Here is a 17,471-nt window from a genome sequence, read left to right as displayed (position 1 = left end):
GTGAAACCCAAAAGCATATCAGATGTTCTTGTCGCAAACTCGTATTGTACTCATGTACTCGGCCTGAGGACGTCGGACCCCAAAAGCAGGAAGCGATTCACGTAGCAAAAGATTGAAACAAGACGAAACAATCGAGACATAGGTCCTTGCCCTTCTCAATGCATCTCTACACAGCGAGCTTGATCGTCTTGCCCACACTTGGCGTGCCGTTGGCGTCGATTGCGAACAAAAGCCAGTATCCAGGCAACGCAACCCCTGGGTCGCCCGGGATAGCCACCGTATAGCTCGTACCGCTACCCGACATTGTTAATGCGATCCTTCTTTGATCGGTGTTGACGGTATGAGTGGCGGTGCCAAACCTCACCAGCGAGAACTTGGTAACAGCCGCAGTCGTGGTGATGCTCAAGTTCGCGCCGAGTCTGGCAGTAGAGGCTACAGTGCTTATGACAGGACGTGCGCGTCTTGTACCGTCAGCGTTCAGAAGGTAGGGCGGTACGAAGATCTCGGCGTCGAAGTGATTGTTGGCACCGCAAGAACCGCACAAGCCGCCACCGCCGACGAAGACTGTAGCATCCGGCATAAGGATTGCTACGGAGTGATATGTCCTGGGAATTTGCATGGGGTTCAGCTGTGTCCATCTTCCAGTAGTGGGGTCCCACAGCTCCGGAGTCAGCTGCGCCGTATCGTCGTTGAACGGGTGCAGACGCGATTGTCCACCAGCAACGAAAACTGTTCCGTCGGGAAGCGCGACACCATTCGCGAAACCACGCGGATAGGCCATAGACTGGGTTTTGGCGACGGTTGGGTTTGTCTTTGGTGCGCCTATCGTGACGACATAGGCACTTGTGCGTCCGTCACTAAAAGACAACGAAGTCAGCGTTGCTGCGTGAGTGATGCGAAAGGCGGTTCATACCTGTTTTCGTAGTTTGCAGCACCTCCTGCAGTGAGTATCTTTCCGGCTGTGGCGTCGAACATTACCGCATTGCCACACATGGCATCCCCGTCATCCAAGCGGTTACCAGCACCCGTGGTACTTCCAGATCCGCTAGTATCGTACCAGTTCATGGCGATCGAAGGACCAGCTTGGAAGACCGTCTGGTTCTTCCATCTGTATTCGGTCAGCAACAAGTTAGAGATGATGATTGGGCGCTGGACTTACCCAAAGAGCCAAGCATGGTTATCCGAACGATATACGCCCGCAGTATCAGCTGTAAGCATAGGGCTGACGAGCGCATTCTGTACCAGAGCCCAAGTATTTGCAGTAGCGCTATAGATCTCTCCGTTCTTGCCACCCCTGTTGCCGCTCCATGATCCGCCGATATTGAAGATGCGCCCGTCGGAGCAAGTAGCGGTGGATTGGTACCCCCGAGCGATCCGCATGTCGCTTCCTGGGGTCCAAGCGTCACTAGAAGGGTCATAGATGCTGGTCTTTGCAGCGTCGCTGCCCCCCGAGACGATAACACGGCCGTTGAAGTCCAGGGAGATACCTGGGCAGAACATGTCGTGCTGTGTATTGGAGACCTGAAGCTGACTCGACTCGCCCGTAGCAGGATCATAAATGCCTGTTTGGGTGAAGCCTCTGGATCCGCCGAAGTTGTCCTTCGCGAAGGCCGACCACATCAGAACTTTTCCGTTCGGGAGCAATGAGACAGCTGCTGGTACAAGCGGGAAATCCACGGTCTTCTCCCACAAGCCTTTGCCTGCCGCTGGCGGAGCGTACGCTGTATCCTGGAAGATGTTGATCTCAGCGACGGTGGTCCATTGGTTGACGGCGCTTTGAGCTTCTGAGGTAGCTGTGATCCTAACGTATCGTGCCGGTTTCGCGACGAAGGAAGTCTTCTTGGTCGTCGCATCGTTGTTGTATGTGCCGACAGCGACGACCTTCCAGCTCGAGTTGTCGGTACTAATCTCGATTCTGTGTCCTCCAATCCTGCCATTGGCGTTGTCGCTTGGGCGTGGCTGGAGACTGACGGCGTTGATGTTATAGGATGCTTTCATGTCCACGATGATCCAGTTTGGTAGAGTGTCGGCCGGCGCGGGATCATATTTTGAGTGCCAGAACGATGTCGCATTTCCATCGAGCGCTTTAGAAGGCTCATTACCAGCTTGGAAACTGTCCGACGTTGCGGTCCATCCTGAACGGCTGATAGTGACAGAGGCAGAGTCGACGGAACCCGCTAGGATGAGTACGGCGATATAAATCGCTGATAGACTGGACCTGAAGCTCATGTCGAAGATTGAGAAGTGGAGGCAGCGGCTTTGTTGCTGATATGAGTCTCAATGCAAGGAAAGCTTCAAACTTATAGTTCTTTGATAAGGTTTTGGCGGCATGTCAGCTTACACGACGCTGACCTCTGTTCCCATCGCCTCTCGACCATGATCATTCATCTCACACTCGCAAACGCCATGATGCCCGTCTAGCTTAGCTTACAATAGCACTGTCCAAGGTTGATGCGGAAGTCCAGCTCCGCGCACGCCCAAGAATAGACATGTGGAAGATATCGCCAATTTACGAGGCTGACGGACTTGACGCATCGCGCACACAGACTGATCTTCGCGTAGATAGTACCATTCATTGCTTGCACCTCAAGACGCTACCTCAGTGATGGGCTCGGATTTGCCCGCTCAAGACCGGTAGTCCGTGTTGGCTGCATGATATATTAGGCTGCATACTAGATGCGTGCTCAGAAGCCTGGAAAGGAACGCCACAGGATGTCACCGGGTACTCGGACATCGTATTGATCATGTGGATGATGATATCGCGAATTGTTACTGCCATGGGAAGAAGCAGGCGCAATGCCCAATATTTGCTGCATGCAGGACCATCTTGGCTAAGCGTTGATGGTGGGGCGGGATTCGGCTCGAATCGCTGACCGGGAACATGCATGAACGCCTCCAATGAACATCTGGACCACTGCGCCCGTGCGCTAGTCGGGCATGGCGTACCCTCGCCTCGCCGGCTCAAATACTGAGGCTGTAGCCGTCCAGTCCGTCTGGTCCATTGAGAATCCATCGAGGTGGCTTTGCATGTAGTCTCTCTGCGTCCGTTTCTGTGGATTGATAAGGGCATGCAAGCAGGCTGCCAGATCAAGTGACTGTTGATCGAGAAGGCTTCGCTTGTAGTCTCTATTCGTCCGACTCTTCGTCCGATTCTTCGTCGTAGTCTCCACTATCAGTTGTTTCCAGTTCGCTGTCGGTCGATTCTACCTGAGGTCCAGAATGCGCTAATAACATCGCTGACATATCGCTGTCGGTCTCCTCCTCGTTCATGTCTAATTGCTCGTAGCGCAAGTCTTTCAAATTGTACCAGTTTCCTTGGGTCTGACAGAAGACATACGTCTCAATTAGGAGATCAAACGACAGCACCACCCAGATCGGCTCTACGTCCTTCGTGAAGGACGATGCAGATGAGCCAACTTCGTCGCGACACGTCAATGTGATCTTCCACAAAGCCGAGGGCAGCTTGGCTTGAAAGCCTAAAGCCGGATCGTCTTGATATCCTGGGGGCTGGAAGCGCTCTACCTGTACCCAGTCTTCTATGTCTGATTGAGGGTACAAGATTTCCAACGTCTCGAGCTTTGGTGGCAAATCTCTCGGCTGGCAGCAGTGTTCCAGCCAACGATCCGTCTCCTCGTTGAAAAAGAACAACTGTGGAATGGTGAGATGCTTGAGGTTGGTGAAGTGTTTAAATGATCTCTTTTGGTTCGTCAACAATCCCAGCAGCCATTCTAAATCGGAGTCGTCATCAGTAATTTCATGCGTGATGGCAAGCCTTTCTAGACTGTCTCGCATGCTATCAAGTTGATCTATGAGATAGCTAGCATCAAGCTGGGTATCTCGGTCGTCTGTGAGATGATAGCTGTCGTTGATACTGCGCGGGCGAATGTTAGCAGAGGCAACGTATATGATGCACTAACAAACTCACAGCTGCATTTTGAGACTTCGTAGCCGGCTGCAGTCGAGAGCTTCGAAAAGGTCACTGAGTTGGATTTCCGCCTTTTCAACGAGGGGACGATCTGCAAATTGTATCGAGACACTCAAGGCTAGATCATCAAGGTTCTCGGCGCCCTGTAGACACCCAGGACCGTTGAGACGCAGGATGGTACCAATGGAAATCGTTTTTAGATCGAGGCTTTTAAGATTCTCATAGTGAATGCCGGACTTCAGCAAGTGTGTGTCGCTCGTAGTCAAATGTCGAAGCGTGCTCCAACCATGAATAATGCTAGCAGGGGCGAACATTCCCCCGAAAAGCCCGGAGATGCACTCGCCTGAAGGTGGACCGCGAGCATGATCTTTTACCCAGACATCAAGGTGTGTGAGATTGGGAAGCAGTACGAGCAGCAGTCCAGCAAATCCCGACTCTATCGAGTTTCGAATTGTCCGATGCCAAGGATGCGACGCAGGATACCCCATCTGTTCCAGCTTTGCCAAGCTTCGCACGCGTAAAGACGCGAGGTCGAAGTCCTGCACCTCGCAAAGCTTCGCGACATTCTTGCGAATTGTCCCAACGCGTAGGGTTCTGATTTTTGCCGCAAGGTCTGCGCGGTCCAGGAGAGTACGCAGCAGCTGCAGAAGGGAGCTCACCTTGGGGTGACTCCCACATGACATGGACAGTTTTACTGTGGTGTAAAGGGCATCTTGGGCGACAGAGCGAAATCTGCGGGACGTGAGACTCAGGTCCTTGAGGGTCGTGGGTGCAGCTGCGTCGGGAAGATAAGAGGCGACGTGCAGCAGTAACTCTTCCGGCAGCTGGTAGATAGGCGGGTCATCGTGAGGCGTCATAATGGACCTCATGCTCAGAGTATTGGGCGGTAGCATAGCAGACTAAGGGATGTTGATGCTCTGCTTACTCTGTAGTGGATTGCGCGGTTTTCGATTTCGCGAATAAGCTCGCTCTCGGTTGACTGTACCAAAGACCCTGACGGTATCATCCGGTGCGTATCATCCGCCACTCGACGTTGAATTCCCTGGATTCCTCAGGACGGTGCTGTCGGGTAAATACAATGATCAAAGTACTGTCGTAACTTGATGCTGAAGTGTGGCGCTGACGTGCCAGATGGGTGACCGCGATGAACAAGCCCTGGTGAAATTGCGATCGCGGGATGGTGCGACACGATGACGTAATCAATTAGAGATGGCAGGCACACGCACAAAGCTGCGGAACTGCACGCGAAAGAAAGTTAACAACGCTTAATCTAAATTGAACACTACATACGACTCGAAACTCAGACTTTCTTCTGCGCCCTCTTCTCTCTCAACCACATCTTGAGCAGGAACAGCAAGCTCGTCACCACACCCATGCCGCTCAGTCCGACGCTAACGTACATGGCGCCACGATAACCGTGCAGTTCATCCTCCGCCGTTCTTCCGCCATTGTTCACGTGCACCTCCACTGTCCCTGCGATGCCAACCCCGATACTGATACTGTAGTTCACGATCGTATTGACCAAACTCGCTGCCATGCCTTGGTGCTTCTTAGCGACGGCATTACTCATGATCAGCGTGCCGGCGGGAAAACTCATGTCCATGCCCCATGGGATGATGAGCGTGGTAACAAAAGTCTGCGCCCAGTAGATCTGGTTGATGGGGAGTGTAGCGACGAGAATGTTGCCTGTCAAAAACGCTAGCATGCTGATGAGCATGACCCAACCTGGGCCGATGCGCGAGATGACACGGCCAGTGGTGACCGCAGCGATGAAGCCGGAGATCACGACAGGGCAAAGATGAGCCATTGTGAGGAGCGGGGACTCGTCACGCAGCTGCTGGAGCATTTGGATGAAGTAATAAACCCAGATACCTACAACTGACATTAGTCGTCCGCTCAAACAAAGGTATTCAGAAAGCAACTTACCGAAAGCAGCCCAGCCACATGCTATGCAAGTCAACACGAACGAGACATCCGTGCTGAGCGCATCAAATGGGATGAGAGGCTTCTTGGCGACTTTGATCTCGATCCAAAAGAAGAGCGGAAAGAGCAGAAGGCCAATTATTAGCAAAACGTAGATGTAGGGGTGTCCCCATCCAAAACCAGGCGCTTGATTCCAGGCAAAGTTGAACAGGATCATGGCGGTAATGCCAACACTTGCGCCGAGTAGGTCAAGCTCACAAACTCGTTCCCTGTGCGAGAGATTGCGAACTTCCGGATCGAGCGGTACCGAGGGAAGGATGAAGATCGACAGAATGGCAAGGCAGAATAGCGCAATGCCGAACGACCAGAATGCCCACGGCCACCACAAGAGCGCCCAGAGACCAGCGAACGCGCCGCCAGCTATACCACCACCTATATGACGTTAGGCAATATCCATAGGACAATGGACAAATACATACCGGGTGCGCATGCTCCAAACAGCGAGAACACCATATCCTTCCTCTTTCCCTCGTTGTACGTCGCGCCTAGTAGACCAAGCGCATTGGGCAGTAATATCGCCGGTCCTATACCACCCAGTACGCGCGAGAAGATAAACAGCACCTGACCACCATTTCCTTCAATGTATACGCTGCATCCGGCTACTATCATCCAGACCCCAAACCAGATATAGCCAATGATCAACATGTTCTTGTATCCGAAGAGATCTCCACAACGGCCAGATAACAGGATGAAGGTACCGACGGTCAACGAATAACCCGCTATTAGCCAGGACAGAACGCCGGGGTCGGTGATGCCAAGATCGAATCCGATGATGTGCAGGATGTTGAGAGTGCCGAGCAGACCTGCTTGCGTAACGAATTGAGCAGAGCAGAGCAGGCCAACAAAGAAAGCCTCGCGGAGTGGTGACATGGTCTCTGCGATTGACTTCGTCTTTGCGAGTTCCAGGTCCTGTTGCTGCTTGGTTCCATGCGCAGAATGGGCAGAGTTGCGGCGGTCCATGTCTTCGTGGGAGTCGCTGTCGTCAAAGTCCTGGTCGGAGGTAGACGAGAGCTTCTCGCCTGTTGGCTCTAAAGAGCCTCTTGGTTCCTCCATTTCGAGATGGTTCGACGGCGTGACCGAGGAAAGCGCCTGCTGGAGTGTGTCTTCTTGAGACTACCGTTAAACACTCTTCTATCGCGAAAGACCGTAAAGGTTGATTTGCGCTGAATGGACTTCACTTTCTGCGCCTGTATCGTTTTCGTTGTACGTTCCGAAATGGTACCGCGATGACGACAGTGCTCGTCGATTCTCAACGACGCGTCTCGAGGCGTAGGCAGGGAATGTCTGCGTGGAAATGCCAGATGCGATTCGAAAAGCGTGTAGAAGTGTGTTCGCAAAAGTGAGCACAGCGCGATGCGCGTTCTAGTTTGGCGCCCATCGCTCCTGACATTTTTCTGAGCAATCTTCAACGTTCTTTACGTGAGCGCGGAATTGCGTCTGTCAAGCAAAGAAAAGCGGGTCCGCCGAACTTCGACCGCTGTCCAAGTCAGGATCTGATAACGCGCAAAGACGTTTTTCTTCGGAAAAAAGCGGGCTTCGATTCAGCAGCCGAAGATCTAGATTCGGGCAGCGGATTTATGAACGCTTGTGATGCTAAGTAAGCCACGTGCTAAGCATGTGTAACAAGATTGCGGAAAACGGCCGTTTGGAACTTGTGCAAATGCCGCTAAAACATTCATCCGCAGGCGTAAAAGCACAATCTCAACGACCAGTCCGAACCAGGACCAGGCCGTTGTATGAGTCAAAGGCGCACTCTATCCATTCTACCCAAATGCGCAGGTTTGGGCGTACGATGTCCATGCACGATCATGCGACTATCTACCGTCCCTTGTCCTCATAAACCCTAACCCCAAGAACCTTCCAAACAGCCCAACTATGCCCCCCAACCCATATCGGCCCACCCCTCCAAAGCGGCAAAACATCCTCCCTCCCCCTCCTCCTCTTAACAACAGGCCCCTCCCACTCCCCCTGTTGAAACCGCTCAACATCATCCCTCCTAACAGTATGCGTCCTTGCACTCGCCGCCATCGTCCAAAACCCCACCACATGCCCCTGATCGATCTTGTGTTTCAACCAGCCCTTGCCTTTATTCTCCTCGGCGCTGTTATTCAGAAGAGATAGAAGCTCAGTGCACGTATAGTCGGCTTTTCCCTTTGGTAGAGTGACGGAGCTCAATTGTGTGCGATGCGCTGACGCTGGGATCTTATCGACGATGATGGGGGACCACAGGAAGGGGAAGGGCGCGTACATGAGCCGGAGAGATAGGCTCAGGAGGACTGCGACGGGGAAGTCTAGGCCGATTGATACGCCTGCGCGGAGGGCTGATCCGAAGGTAAGCCGGGGTGGAGATGTGGGCGTTGAGAAGAAGAGGAGATGTCTCTGGAACGCGGAGTACATGGGACGAGACATGGTCATGGTTTCACGTCTGCTTGGAGAGCTTGCGACGCGTCGAGGTCGTTGAGAATGTGCATATCTGCGAGACAAAAGTACGGTTTCGCGTGTAAAGTCATGACGTCACGCGCATCCAATGCACCAGTGCATAATGTGATGATGTGGAACAGGTCAGTATCTATGTATTTCTTGCCTAGAGCACATACAAGCACTACAATACCATAGTTATCGTGTGAGCATAATTGCGATCCTCATATCGTCGCGACTATCTTGCCATTGATTAAAGCATCACCAAACTTCCTACAACCGCAGCAATCATTGCACTGCCCAAAACGCTCGCAGAGAGACCACCGGATGCAGCCGCGGTGTAAGTAGGCATGGGCATGCCAGTGCCAAAAGGTGTACTGCCGTTGCTCGATGTGCCGTTACCAGCTAGATCTGGGAACAGGTAGCTAGTGTTGGCATCGACAACGATCCAGTTTCGCACCAGGGCCGTTCCATTCATGACCGACTCCCATTGCTCCGATGTGCATTGGCCGGGATCAAGAACGTAACATTGCGTGCCTTCGTCGACAATGGGTTCGTTGGTGATGTTGTACACGTCATTTGGTCCTTCGCTGGCGTAGTCGGGGGTCTCGGTCGTAGAGATGTTGCCGGTGCTGATGTCGCGGTTGAAGAGAGCGCGTGTGAAGATCTTGTACGCGGTTTCAGGCTGGTAGGCCGGTACCTCGTGGCCAGCTTCGTACACCCGTGTAAAGGATAGGTTGCCGTATTGACGCACTTGGCCACCAATGTAGGTATCGTTCACGACAACAGGCGCGTATCCGGCATCCGCAAATGAAGTGGCGTTGTCGTAGGGAATAGCAAGCGAGAGCAGTTCACCACCGTACCCTAAACGTTGCATAATGTCAGTTCGTATTTAAACGCAGCCTTCGTGGGGTAGTACTGACAATTGCAGGCATAGTCTCTGTCACCGTACACCAGTGTGACCTTGATTCCCTCTTCGAGAAGATATGCTAGATCTTCCTTCCAACCTGGACGTGGATAGTCGCCAATACCTCGGAATGCCCGCGACACGGCCGAATTAGACTGAGTCCAGTTGAGGGGCACACCAAGTCCTTGCTGCACATGCGGCTGGTTAAGCCAGCCTTGATACCATGGTGGCGGGAAGGCAGCTGCGCCGGGGGCGGAGATGTCGTAGTAGTTGAGGTCGGTGTCAAAGTAAGGATCACGGATCGTCTCAGAACAGAATGTCTCCGCAGCCTCACATACTTCATTGACGGTCTCGTTGTAGCCTTGGTTAGTAGGGTCGTATATAAGGCTGATGTTGCGACATTCTTCAATCTGATCCAGACAGCCGCCTTCCTTGTATAGGTTGTCGAGCACTTCCTCATAGCGCGACTCGTTCACAGCCTTGATACCGTACGTGTTGTTGTACTGCATCCTTGGGTAAGCCGGCCATTGGACGTAACGATCAATGCAGCCATTAATGATAAGTAGAGTGTCGAGGTGTAAGAGATGTGTCTGTCCGGCCTCGCTCCACGTCCCGTTCTCGATCTTCTCGTTCTGCTCCTGGAAGTAAGCTGCAAACGCTGGTCCATAACGACCTCCGTAAGATTCTGTCGCAATAGAGATTCTGTCATCATTTGGCTTGTGCTCAGGAAATTCCTGGAACCAGACTTGGGCGAAGTTCCAGAGCGCTCGTGCAGAGTTCTCAGTACCACGTGTGGTGAGGTTGGAGTTTTCGCTAGGGTAGGTGCCGACATAGAAGCTGTTGTTTTGGGGAGGAACAGGGCCGTTGCCGAAGTCTACAACCTCAAGATCGCCGGTGTCTAGATTAGTGGTGATGTTGACCAGGCTGTCATAGCTCATGCCAACCTGAACGGGCTGGTCGAGGTAAAGCATGTTGACTGTGTTCGTTAGCCGTGATACTTAATAGACCAACTGGTGCATTTGAGACTAGCTCACCCTCGTTGTTCCATGACCATTCGTTCAGGTAGGTGCTGTTGGAGTCGGCACCGATGAAACATGGTCCATTCTCACGCAGAAGTCCAACGAAGGAACTGGAGCCAGGTCCACCTGCTGGTGTCAGTTAACGTCGCAGTGAGTACTTTTCAAACGGCTTACCATTCATCCAGATCGAGAGAGGGGCATTGGCAGGATCTTTCCTCGATTCAAAGAACCAAAAGTAGGTGTTGATCTCGTAGGTTTGGTTCTCGACACCGAGATCGGCAAGTGCTCCAGCTGGGAGATGAACATAGCCGGAGAAGCTTCTGACGCCTTCTGTGGTCTCACAGAGGTCGGTCTGGGGTCATTAGTAGCTGGACCAAGCCCTTTGTGGAGGATGGCCTACCTCTTTGTATGAGATCGTGACACCCTCATCAAGTTGCGATTCAAGAACAGTAACGCCCTCTGGTGTCGGAGGAAACTGAGCGTTGACAACCCCACTCAGAAGCCCAGCTGCTCCAAGAAGCGACAGCCTGAATGCAACCATGATCGCTGTGGTAGGAGGAGATCGAGTTCTCCAATCTGCTGCGGGCAGAGGCTACGGAAGTACCAGAAGTGCCAACTTTATAGATGGTTCTTGACATTGGGGTACCTTGACTCGTCTGCCTGGCGACCATGTACAAGCCTGCATGTGCCTGCATGTCAGACATTGAGCTTCCTGGTTGAGCTATAGCGTGTGCATCGCCGCAGCGGCACCGACCTGAGGCAGCCAGTTCATGACGTCGAATGGCATTCTAGCGACGTGATACGGGCGGGGACAATGCATGGCCAAGGCTGCCAAGGAGGCTTTGCGTCACTTGTTTATTCGGTAATGTCTTAGTTGGTCGGCTACGGGTTGCGGAGGAGAGTTGGATCTTTGCTGCGAAGCGTATGTGGAAGGTGACGAGGGTGGCCGGCGATAAGAAGCCAACGTTCCGGAAATGGCGGGGAGCTTTCCTCGGCGGTGTTCCGCGCCTCCAGCTCCAGCTGGTCGAGCTCTTCGCACGCTGCGAAGACGATGATAGCCAAGCCTTTGTCCACGTACAAGCAACTCAAGCAAGAAACGGCGGACGACTGCCAATGCCACTAACTATACTGGAAGTCGGCGTCTGATTGGAGTCATTCCCCGGATGATTCACGTCGTTCAGGTCGAAGTTGAGAGACGGGAGACGTGGGATTTCTTTTCCATTTGATGATCCAAAATACTGATATACAGGGGATACGGTTGTAGCTCGGTAGTCGGTATGCTGCAAATATACGAACAATAATCAATAACAATCCTGAAGACGGGCCTCATGCGAGTAACCTCTGCGCCACGCAACGCCAATCGCAATTGTTTTCCAAAAGCAGCCTCTCTGGTATGCGCACGAATTCCAGATCGCAACGATACGCCCTATTTCCTCCAAACTCGGTACCAACAGAAGTGAAGATTGGGTATCTGCCAAAACAACCGTGCCAACTCAAACCGGCGCGCCCCAAGCTGCTCGCAGACGACGCGCGAGTTGGATGTCCTTTTGCTGTATGGTGACGCGCTTGGCGTGGATGGCGCAGAGGTTGGCGTCGTGGAAGAGGTTGACGAGGAAGGCTTCGGTGGCTTCTTGGAGGGCGACGATGGCTTGACTCTGCCATCTGTTGGGGCCGTCTTCTGTTGTGACTGTTTGCGCGATCTCGCGGACCTGGAGGCACGTTAGCTGACTGTCGCCAGAATGTATGTATGGAGTGTCCGTACGAGGCGCTGGAATGGGAGCTTCAGGAGCAGCAGGTCGGTCGACTTTTGGTAGCGCTTGATCTCACGGAGAGCGACGGTGCCGGGCTTGTAGCGCTTCTTTGCGCGATCGGGAGCGGGTCCTGCCTGTCCAACTGCGCGGTGGTCAGCTGGGATGCGCAGATTGACTATTTGGCGCACTACGTACGTCTCTTGCCCGACTCCTTCCTTCCTCCGACACTGGCTCGTCCACCTCGCGACGGTCGCGCCTTGTTCTTTCTGGTGGGAGATTTGGGAGACATTTTGGTTTTGGTGTGTAAGGATATCGCGCGGTGTGTCGGGGTCCAGGTGGATCAATTGGGGCGTGGGAATGGCGAACAGGGAGGGTTCACGGCGCGTGCACGGCGCGAAAAGTCGCGAAGCTCAAGCGCGTCAAGATCAACAAGACGAACGGTCGGCACGTCGTCGTCGGGTATATCGATGAGATGGCGTACGAGGGTCGCGGTGGTGAATGGAGCACGGGCGCATCGTCCTTCGCGATCTTGGCCGTCTGCCGACGCGACTGAGACGAGGGGCTGGTGCTGTGGCTGGTTCGCATTCACTCAGGGCAGGAGCTCGGACCCCGACGCCCGGCGGGCGGAAGGTGCGATCGCGTGCTGTTAGTCCTAGCGCCTTGGCGGGCCATCGGACAAGTTACGTAGCCACATGGGCCCCATCGTTCACACGCTCGGAAAGCGGCTGCGTTTGCTGAGCGACACTTGGCCTTTCGCTGCTTATTACTTAGGTATCTGAGTGCAGGCGCTGCAACTTGCCTCTTTCCCTCATTCTTCATCCTGTGTTATCCCTAGAGCGCTCAACCCACCATGGCGAATGTTCTGCAAGGCGGGGACGGCATGATGGGAGGGGCCGGAGGGTTTCCGCTCGAGCAGTGGTTCTACGAAATGCCCGTGTGCACGCGCTGGTGGATGACGGCGGCGCTGAGTGCCAGTGTGCTGGTGCAGTGCCATATCATCTCGCCCTTCCAGCTCTTCTACAGCGTGCGCACCGTCTTCTTCAAGAGCCAGGTACTACCACTACTACCACTGCGTTATTCCAGCCCGTACTGACCTGCATAGTACTGGCGACTGCTCACCACCTTCTTCTACTTCGGCCCACTCAGCCTCGACCTCCTCTACCACATCTTCTTCCTCCAGCGATACGCGCGCCTGCTCGAGGAATCGTCCGGCCGCTCTACGGCACACTTCGCATGGCTCCTCACATTCGCGTCGACGCTGCTCCTCTGCATCGCGCCCATGTTCTCCATGGCCTTTCTCGGCTCGGCTCTGTCCAGCACCCTCATCTACATCTGGAGCAGGAAGAACCCGGACACCATGCTCAGCTTCCTTGGCCTGCTGGTCTTCAAGGCGCCATACCTTCCCTGGGTGCTCTTGGCCTTTTCGCTCATCATGCACGGGACGGTGCCCAAGGATGAGATGTGCGGCATCGTTGTCGGCCATAGTACGTCTGCGCTCCCAGCTCTTGAGGACAACAACTGACCTTCTCCAGTCTGGTACTATTTCAACGACATCTACCCACCGCTGCACAACAACCACAGCCCTCTCGATCCTCCCGCGTGGTGGCTCCGCCTGATCGAAGGGCCGCCCGCTCCGGCCGAAGAGACTGCCGAAGACGAGGCGCCGAACAATATGGACGCAGGCGGCGAGGACAATGCCGCAGAGGCGGAGCGATAAACGCGATCGTGACAATGTGCATTTACATCTGGCGTTTGGCGAAGACTCACGGATTTGAGATACCCTAGCTGTCTTCGGAGCATTGTTAGCTGCATTGGTTTTGTAGGTACATACATTAGACACCCGCCCGTACAACGTGTTACCCTGCCCACGGGAGCTTCAGATGTTCATCTCCGGCTGTGTTTTTGTGGTTATCCAATCAAGACGGACAACGTGCTCTCTGACAGAGGCTCAAGTTGAGGTCGGCTACCCAGCTCCTGCCTATCGTGGCGTAGCACCTTCCTTTCTGGGCTAGCATCTCCATGGACCTGCATATCGTCGCTCGCGCTCTACAGGGTCTCGATCAAGCATCGTGGCGACGAAACGGCCATGGCCGATACCGTCAGAGCTATTGGTTGAAATCGTTGCCGTTCCCAGCTGCTTATAACATCGCATGTCCTCTGCGTGAGCATGACAACAAGCCTCTTTCCTGCTTCACTTCGACCAGCCCGATAACTTCAACGTTCAAGATGGCACCACCGAAGTCGCTTCTACCTCTCCTTGCGGCAGTACCCTATGCTTCCGCTTGGGGCTCCCTCGGTCACACCGCAGTGGCATACATGGCACAGAACCTCGTCTCCCACAAGACGGCCAAGTTTGCGCAGACCCTCTTGAACGACACCTCATCCGCATATCTCGCCAATGTGGCTACCTGGGCTGATAGCTTCCGCTCTGAACCGGAGGGGAAGTTCAGTTCAGTGCTCCACTACATCGATGCGCTCGACAATCCGCCTGAGAGCTGCAATATCGACTACGAGCGTGACTGTCCTGAGGAGGGTTGCATCGTTTCCGCCATCGCCAACTATTCCAGCCGCGCTTTCCAGAAGTCAGTTGGCATCGTCGAACAGCAAAGAGCCCTGAAATGGGTCATCCACTTCGTCGGCGATGTCCACCAGCCACTCCACGTGGAGAACATCGCCGTAGGTGGTAACCTCATCAACGTCACTTTCAATGGCGCGCGAACAAACCTGCACTCCATCTGGGACACAGCAATCCCGCAAAAGGCCTATGGCAACTTCTCCCAAGCCAATGCATTGGCTCTGGCCAACAACCTCACCGCGGAAGTGAAGCATGGCAAGTTCAAGAAGGAGAGCAAGACGTGGCTCAAGGGGCTGAAGGCGAAGGATGCAGTCAGCAGCTCCATGACTTGGGCGCGCGACGCCAACAAGTTCGTCTGCTCCACTGTCATTCCCAACGGCCCCGACGCAGTGTTCGCGCAAGAGCTTTCAGGAGCTTACTGGGATACTGCTATTCCTGTCGTTACGAAGCAACTCGCAAAGGCGGGGTACAGACTTGCCGCTTGGCTGGATGCTCTCGTCGAACTCAACGAGAAGAAGGGTCATGGAAAGTGGGAACGGGAGACGAAGCGGGCGGTCACCCTACAGCCATGGCAGGAGGAAGCGAGACAGGCCCGACGCGAATTTGGGCCTGACTGCGGTTGCGGCGAGGATCATGCACACTAGAGGGAAATGGTAGACGATTTGGATGGATTTGTACAGTGGAAGGATGTAGACTACTAAGAGTGGACGACGAGACGAGATGATGAGATGATGAGTACGAGATGATTCGGTTAGACAGTGAAAGCTCATACTAGAATGAAACTGAACAGGCCTGGCGCCTACATCGCCGCTAGGTCACCTATCTTGTATGCTTCCATGTTGATGTAGGCTGTAGGTCTGTCCAGTTCTTTTCCTGGTTGACATGGTGATTACCACCGCATTAATCATCATGCAGGAGCGAATGGTCGACATTGCAGACAGTCAGATACAGCAGTGTTCGGGACATTTCGCAGAATACAAGATGCTGTAGTGCGACGCCGAAGTTGCAAGTGGAGGAATGTGCGATCTCGAAGTATGCTCATATAAGTCCAAAACAAATATCTACACAGCTTTCAAGCACTCATCGACAATAGCAGACACCTGCAGGCATTCTTCATCGCGCATCTTGTTCGTGAAGACCTGGATGGCAGTCGGTGCACCATCCACGAGCTTAAGATCATCTGCATTGAAAACATTAGCTTGCGTCTCAGACCAGTACAAAGAGTCAAGACGGCGACTTACAACTCGGGCCTACTTGGCCAGGGCCCATGACAAAGGGCTCAGCATCCAGAGCGCTTGAGGCTTTACCAAAGGGAAGTACGCATGCGGGATACTGGCTTGACGTTAACAATGCTCTCTACAGCCACTTCGAGATGGGTAAGCATGACTTACATCCAATACGTTCAACAGTAGCGTATACGGCGGTAACCCGTATGTATCGTGCGCGACCGCAGTGTGCTGTGCAGCCGGACCGATTACTCCGTCCAATCTCTGCTCCTTCCAAATCTTCCTCCACTCATCTTGGATAACATCACGCTTGACATTGAGCGCAGCTAATTTCTTGATGCCCTCCAGGCCCTTGCAGTCGTCTAGGAAGTCACAATTGAAAGAATGGAAAACTTCCATGGACTGAATAACCGAAGGAACAACAGGCTCACCACTAGCGGCTACATGCGTTGGGGGAGTGTCGTCGAGCATAAAGAAGGCAAACGCGAGGGCTAGCGCATTGGCGACCTGAGCGCGCGCCGGCGCGATAGGAACCACCTCGTGGCCCTTTGCTTCGAGCGCGCTGACAGCTTGTGCTAGCGCTCTTTTAACCGGCGGATGCAAGGGGAAGGCTGAGTCCTCGGCCAAAAGACCCAGTCTTAGCTTCGGAGCGCTCGGCGGTACTTCTAGGTCTCTCCAGGGAACGTCGAGAGCAGAGGCGTCGTACAAGGCCGGTCTCACTGATAGGAGTGACCGGCATAGGATGCCCAGAGCGTGTATGTCGTTTGCGAGGGGACCAGCTGATGGGTTGAAGAAGTTGTTGCCAGCGGAGACGGGCGATATTTGTCCGCCATCTGGAATGCGCGCTGTAGAGGGCTTGAAGCCGTAGGTGCCACAGCAGAGAGCGGGTATGCGGATTGATCCTAGTGTAGATCAGCAAGTCTGATCACTGCAACTTCAACGACGTGTACTAACCTGCAATGTCTGTTCCAACACCGAGTGGAGATCCTCGGAATCCAACAAGTGCGCCTTCGCCTCCGCTCGACCCTCCCGCAGTGAGAGCAGTGTTGTGGGGGTTCAAAGTACGCCCGAAAATGTTGTTCTGTGAGTCGGCCGTCTACGATACATTAGTCCATGAGCCTTCTTGATGTCAAGATGGGATGATTGACTTACCATCATGGTCTGAGGGATGTTGGTCTTGACATATACGACTGCGCCTAGCTCGAGCAGGATATCCACGAGCGGCGAGTTCTCCTTCGACGCAGCATGATCCAGGAATGAAACGAATCCGATAGTGGCTGCTGAGCCAGCGACTTGGAAAGCATCCTTGAGACTGATGGGTAGACCGTGGAGAGGGCCTACGATACGACCGCTAGCTCTTTCGCTGTCGAGGAAGCGTGCTCGCTCTTGTGCTTCAGCAAAGTATGTCTCTGTGAGACAAGACAGCTATAATACTACGTTAGTGGCTTGTTCTCTATTCTGAAGGAAGATTCGACAAACCAACTGCTGTGCCATGGCTGCTCTCTTCGAGAACGCTATGGTAACCTCCAGTGACGATAGAGTACCATCTTTCAGCTGCTTCAACAGCTCTTCAACGGTATACCTCTCGGTAATCTCCAGTTCCTTCTCGCTCAACAGTCCCGACTTTCGTGCAATGCCCATCTTCATCAAGCGATTTGGATGTTCCG

The 17,471-nt window shown here is 53.7% G+C and overlaps 8 protein-coding genes across 8 annotated transcripts; 2 read left to right on the top strand and 6 right to left on the bottom strand.

Annotated features, from left to right (window-relative positions):
• Window positions 1–166: 166 nt before the first annotated feature.
• J4E92_009415 (uncharacterized protein) lies at window positions 167–2,229 on the bottom strand (the record flags this gene model as incomplete). The annotated part of the gene is made up of 3 exons (XM_051500763.1): window positions 167–857; window positions 914–1,108; window positions 1,160–2,229. 3 exons carry the CDS (start codon window positions 2,227–2,229, stop codon window positions 167–169), a joined length of 1,956 nt encoding a protein of 651 aa, XP_051349110.1.
• An 897-nt stretch (window positions 2,230–3,126) lies between these two features.
• On the bottom strand, window positions 3,127–4,794 carry J4E92_009414 (uncharacterized protein; the record flags this gene model as incomplete). The annotated part of the gene is made up of 3 exons (XM_051500762.1): window positions 3,127–3,871; window positions 3,926–4,016; window positions 4,674–4,794. The coding sequence occupies 3 exons, from the start codon at window positions 4,792–4,794 to the stop codon at window positions 3,127–3,129; spliced, it is 957 nt and encodes a 318-aa protein (XP_051349109.1).
• Window positions 4,795–5,225: 431 nt separating this feature from the next.
• On the bottom strand, window positions 5,226–6,961 carry J4E92_009413 (uncharacterized protein; the record flags this gene model as incomplete). Its single annotated transcript, XM_051500761.1, has 3 exons — window positions 5,226–5,797; window positions 5,852–6,280; window positions 6,328–6,961. 3 exons carry the CDS (start codon window positions 6,959–6,961, stop codon window positions 5,226–5,228), a joined length of 1,635 nt encoding a protein of 544 aa, XP_051349108.1.
• Window positions 6,962–8,579: 1,618 nt separating this feature from the next.
• Window positions 8,580–10,793, bottom strand: J4E92_009412 (uncharacterized protein; the record flags this gene model as incomplete). The annotated part of the gene is made up of 5 exons (XM_051500760.1): window positions 8,580–9,190; window positions 9,250–10,209; window positions 10,268–10,378; window positions 10,427–10,604; window positions 10,653–10,793. The coding sequence occupies 5 exons, from the start codon at window positions 10,791–10,793 to the stop codon at window positions 8,580–8,582; spliced, it is 2,001 nt and encodes a 666-aa protein (XP_051349107.1).
• Window positions 10,794–11,745: 952 nt separating this feature from the next.
• HH3V_1 (histone H3-like centromeric protein hH3v) lies at window positions 11,746–12,292 on the bottom strand (the record flags this gene model as incomplete). The annotated part of the gene is made up of 3 exons (XM_051500759.1): window positions 11,746–11,961; window positions 12,015–12,145; window positions 12,199–12,292. The coding sequence occupies 3 exons, from the start codon at window positions 12,290–12,292 to the stop codon at window positions 11,746–11,748; spliced, it is 441 nt and encodes a 146-aa protein (XP_051349106.1).
• Window positions 12,293–12,853: 561 nt separating this feature from the next.
• Window positions 12,854–13,720, top strand: J4E92_009410 (uncharacterized protein; the record flags this gene model as incomplete). Its single annotated transcript, XM_051500758.1, has 3 exons — window positions 12,854–13,054; window positions 13,106–13,487; window positions 13,536–13,720. The coding sequence occupies 3 exons, from the start codon at window positions 12,854–12,856 to the stop codon at window positions 13,718–13,720; spliced, it is 768 nt and encodes a 255-aa protein (XP_051349105.1).
• A 509-nt stretch (window positions 13,721–14,229) lies between these two features.
• Window positions 14,230–15,222, top strand: J4E92_009409 (uncharacterized protein; the record flags this gene model as incomplete). Its single annotated transcript, XM_051500757.1, has 1 exon — window positions 14,230–15,222. The coding sequence occupies one exon, from the start codon at window positions 14,230–14,232 to the stop codon at window positions 15,220–15,222; it is 993 nt and encodes a 330-aa protein (XP_051349104.1).
• Window positions 15,223–15,639: 417 nt separating this feature from the next.
• On the bottom strand, window positions 15,640–17,451 carry J4E92_009408 (uncharacterized protein; the record flags this gene model as incomplete). Its single annotated transcript, XM_051500756.1, has 6 exons — window positions 15,640–15,758; window positions 15,820–15,910; window positions 15,970–16,706; window positions 16,759–16,900; window positions 16,957–17,229; window positions 17,284–17,451. The coding sequence occupies 6 exons, from the start codon at window positions 17,449–17,451 to the stop codon at window positions 15,640–15,642; spliced, it is 1,530 nt and encodes a 509-aa protein (XP_051349103.1).
• Between the last annotated feature and the right edge of the window lie 20 nt (window positions 17,452–17,471).

This window comes from Alternaria infectoria (genome assembly GCF_024043175.1).
Source record: "Alternaria infectoria strain BMP 0036 chromosome Unknown scaffold_23, whole genome shotgun sequence".
NCBI classification, from domain to species: domain Eukaryota; kingdom Fungi; phylum Ascomycota; class Dothideomycetes; order Pleosporales; family Pleosporaceae; genus Alternaria; species Alternaria infectoria.
The sequence above is the reverse complement of the archived record's forward strand: the minus strand, read 5'-3'. Positions and strand labels throughout refer to the sequence as shown.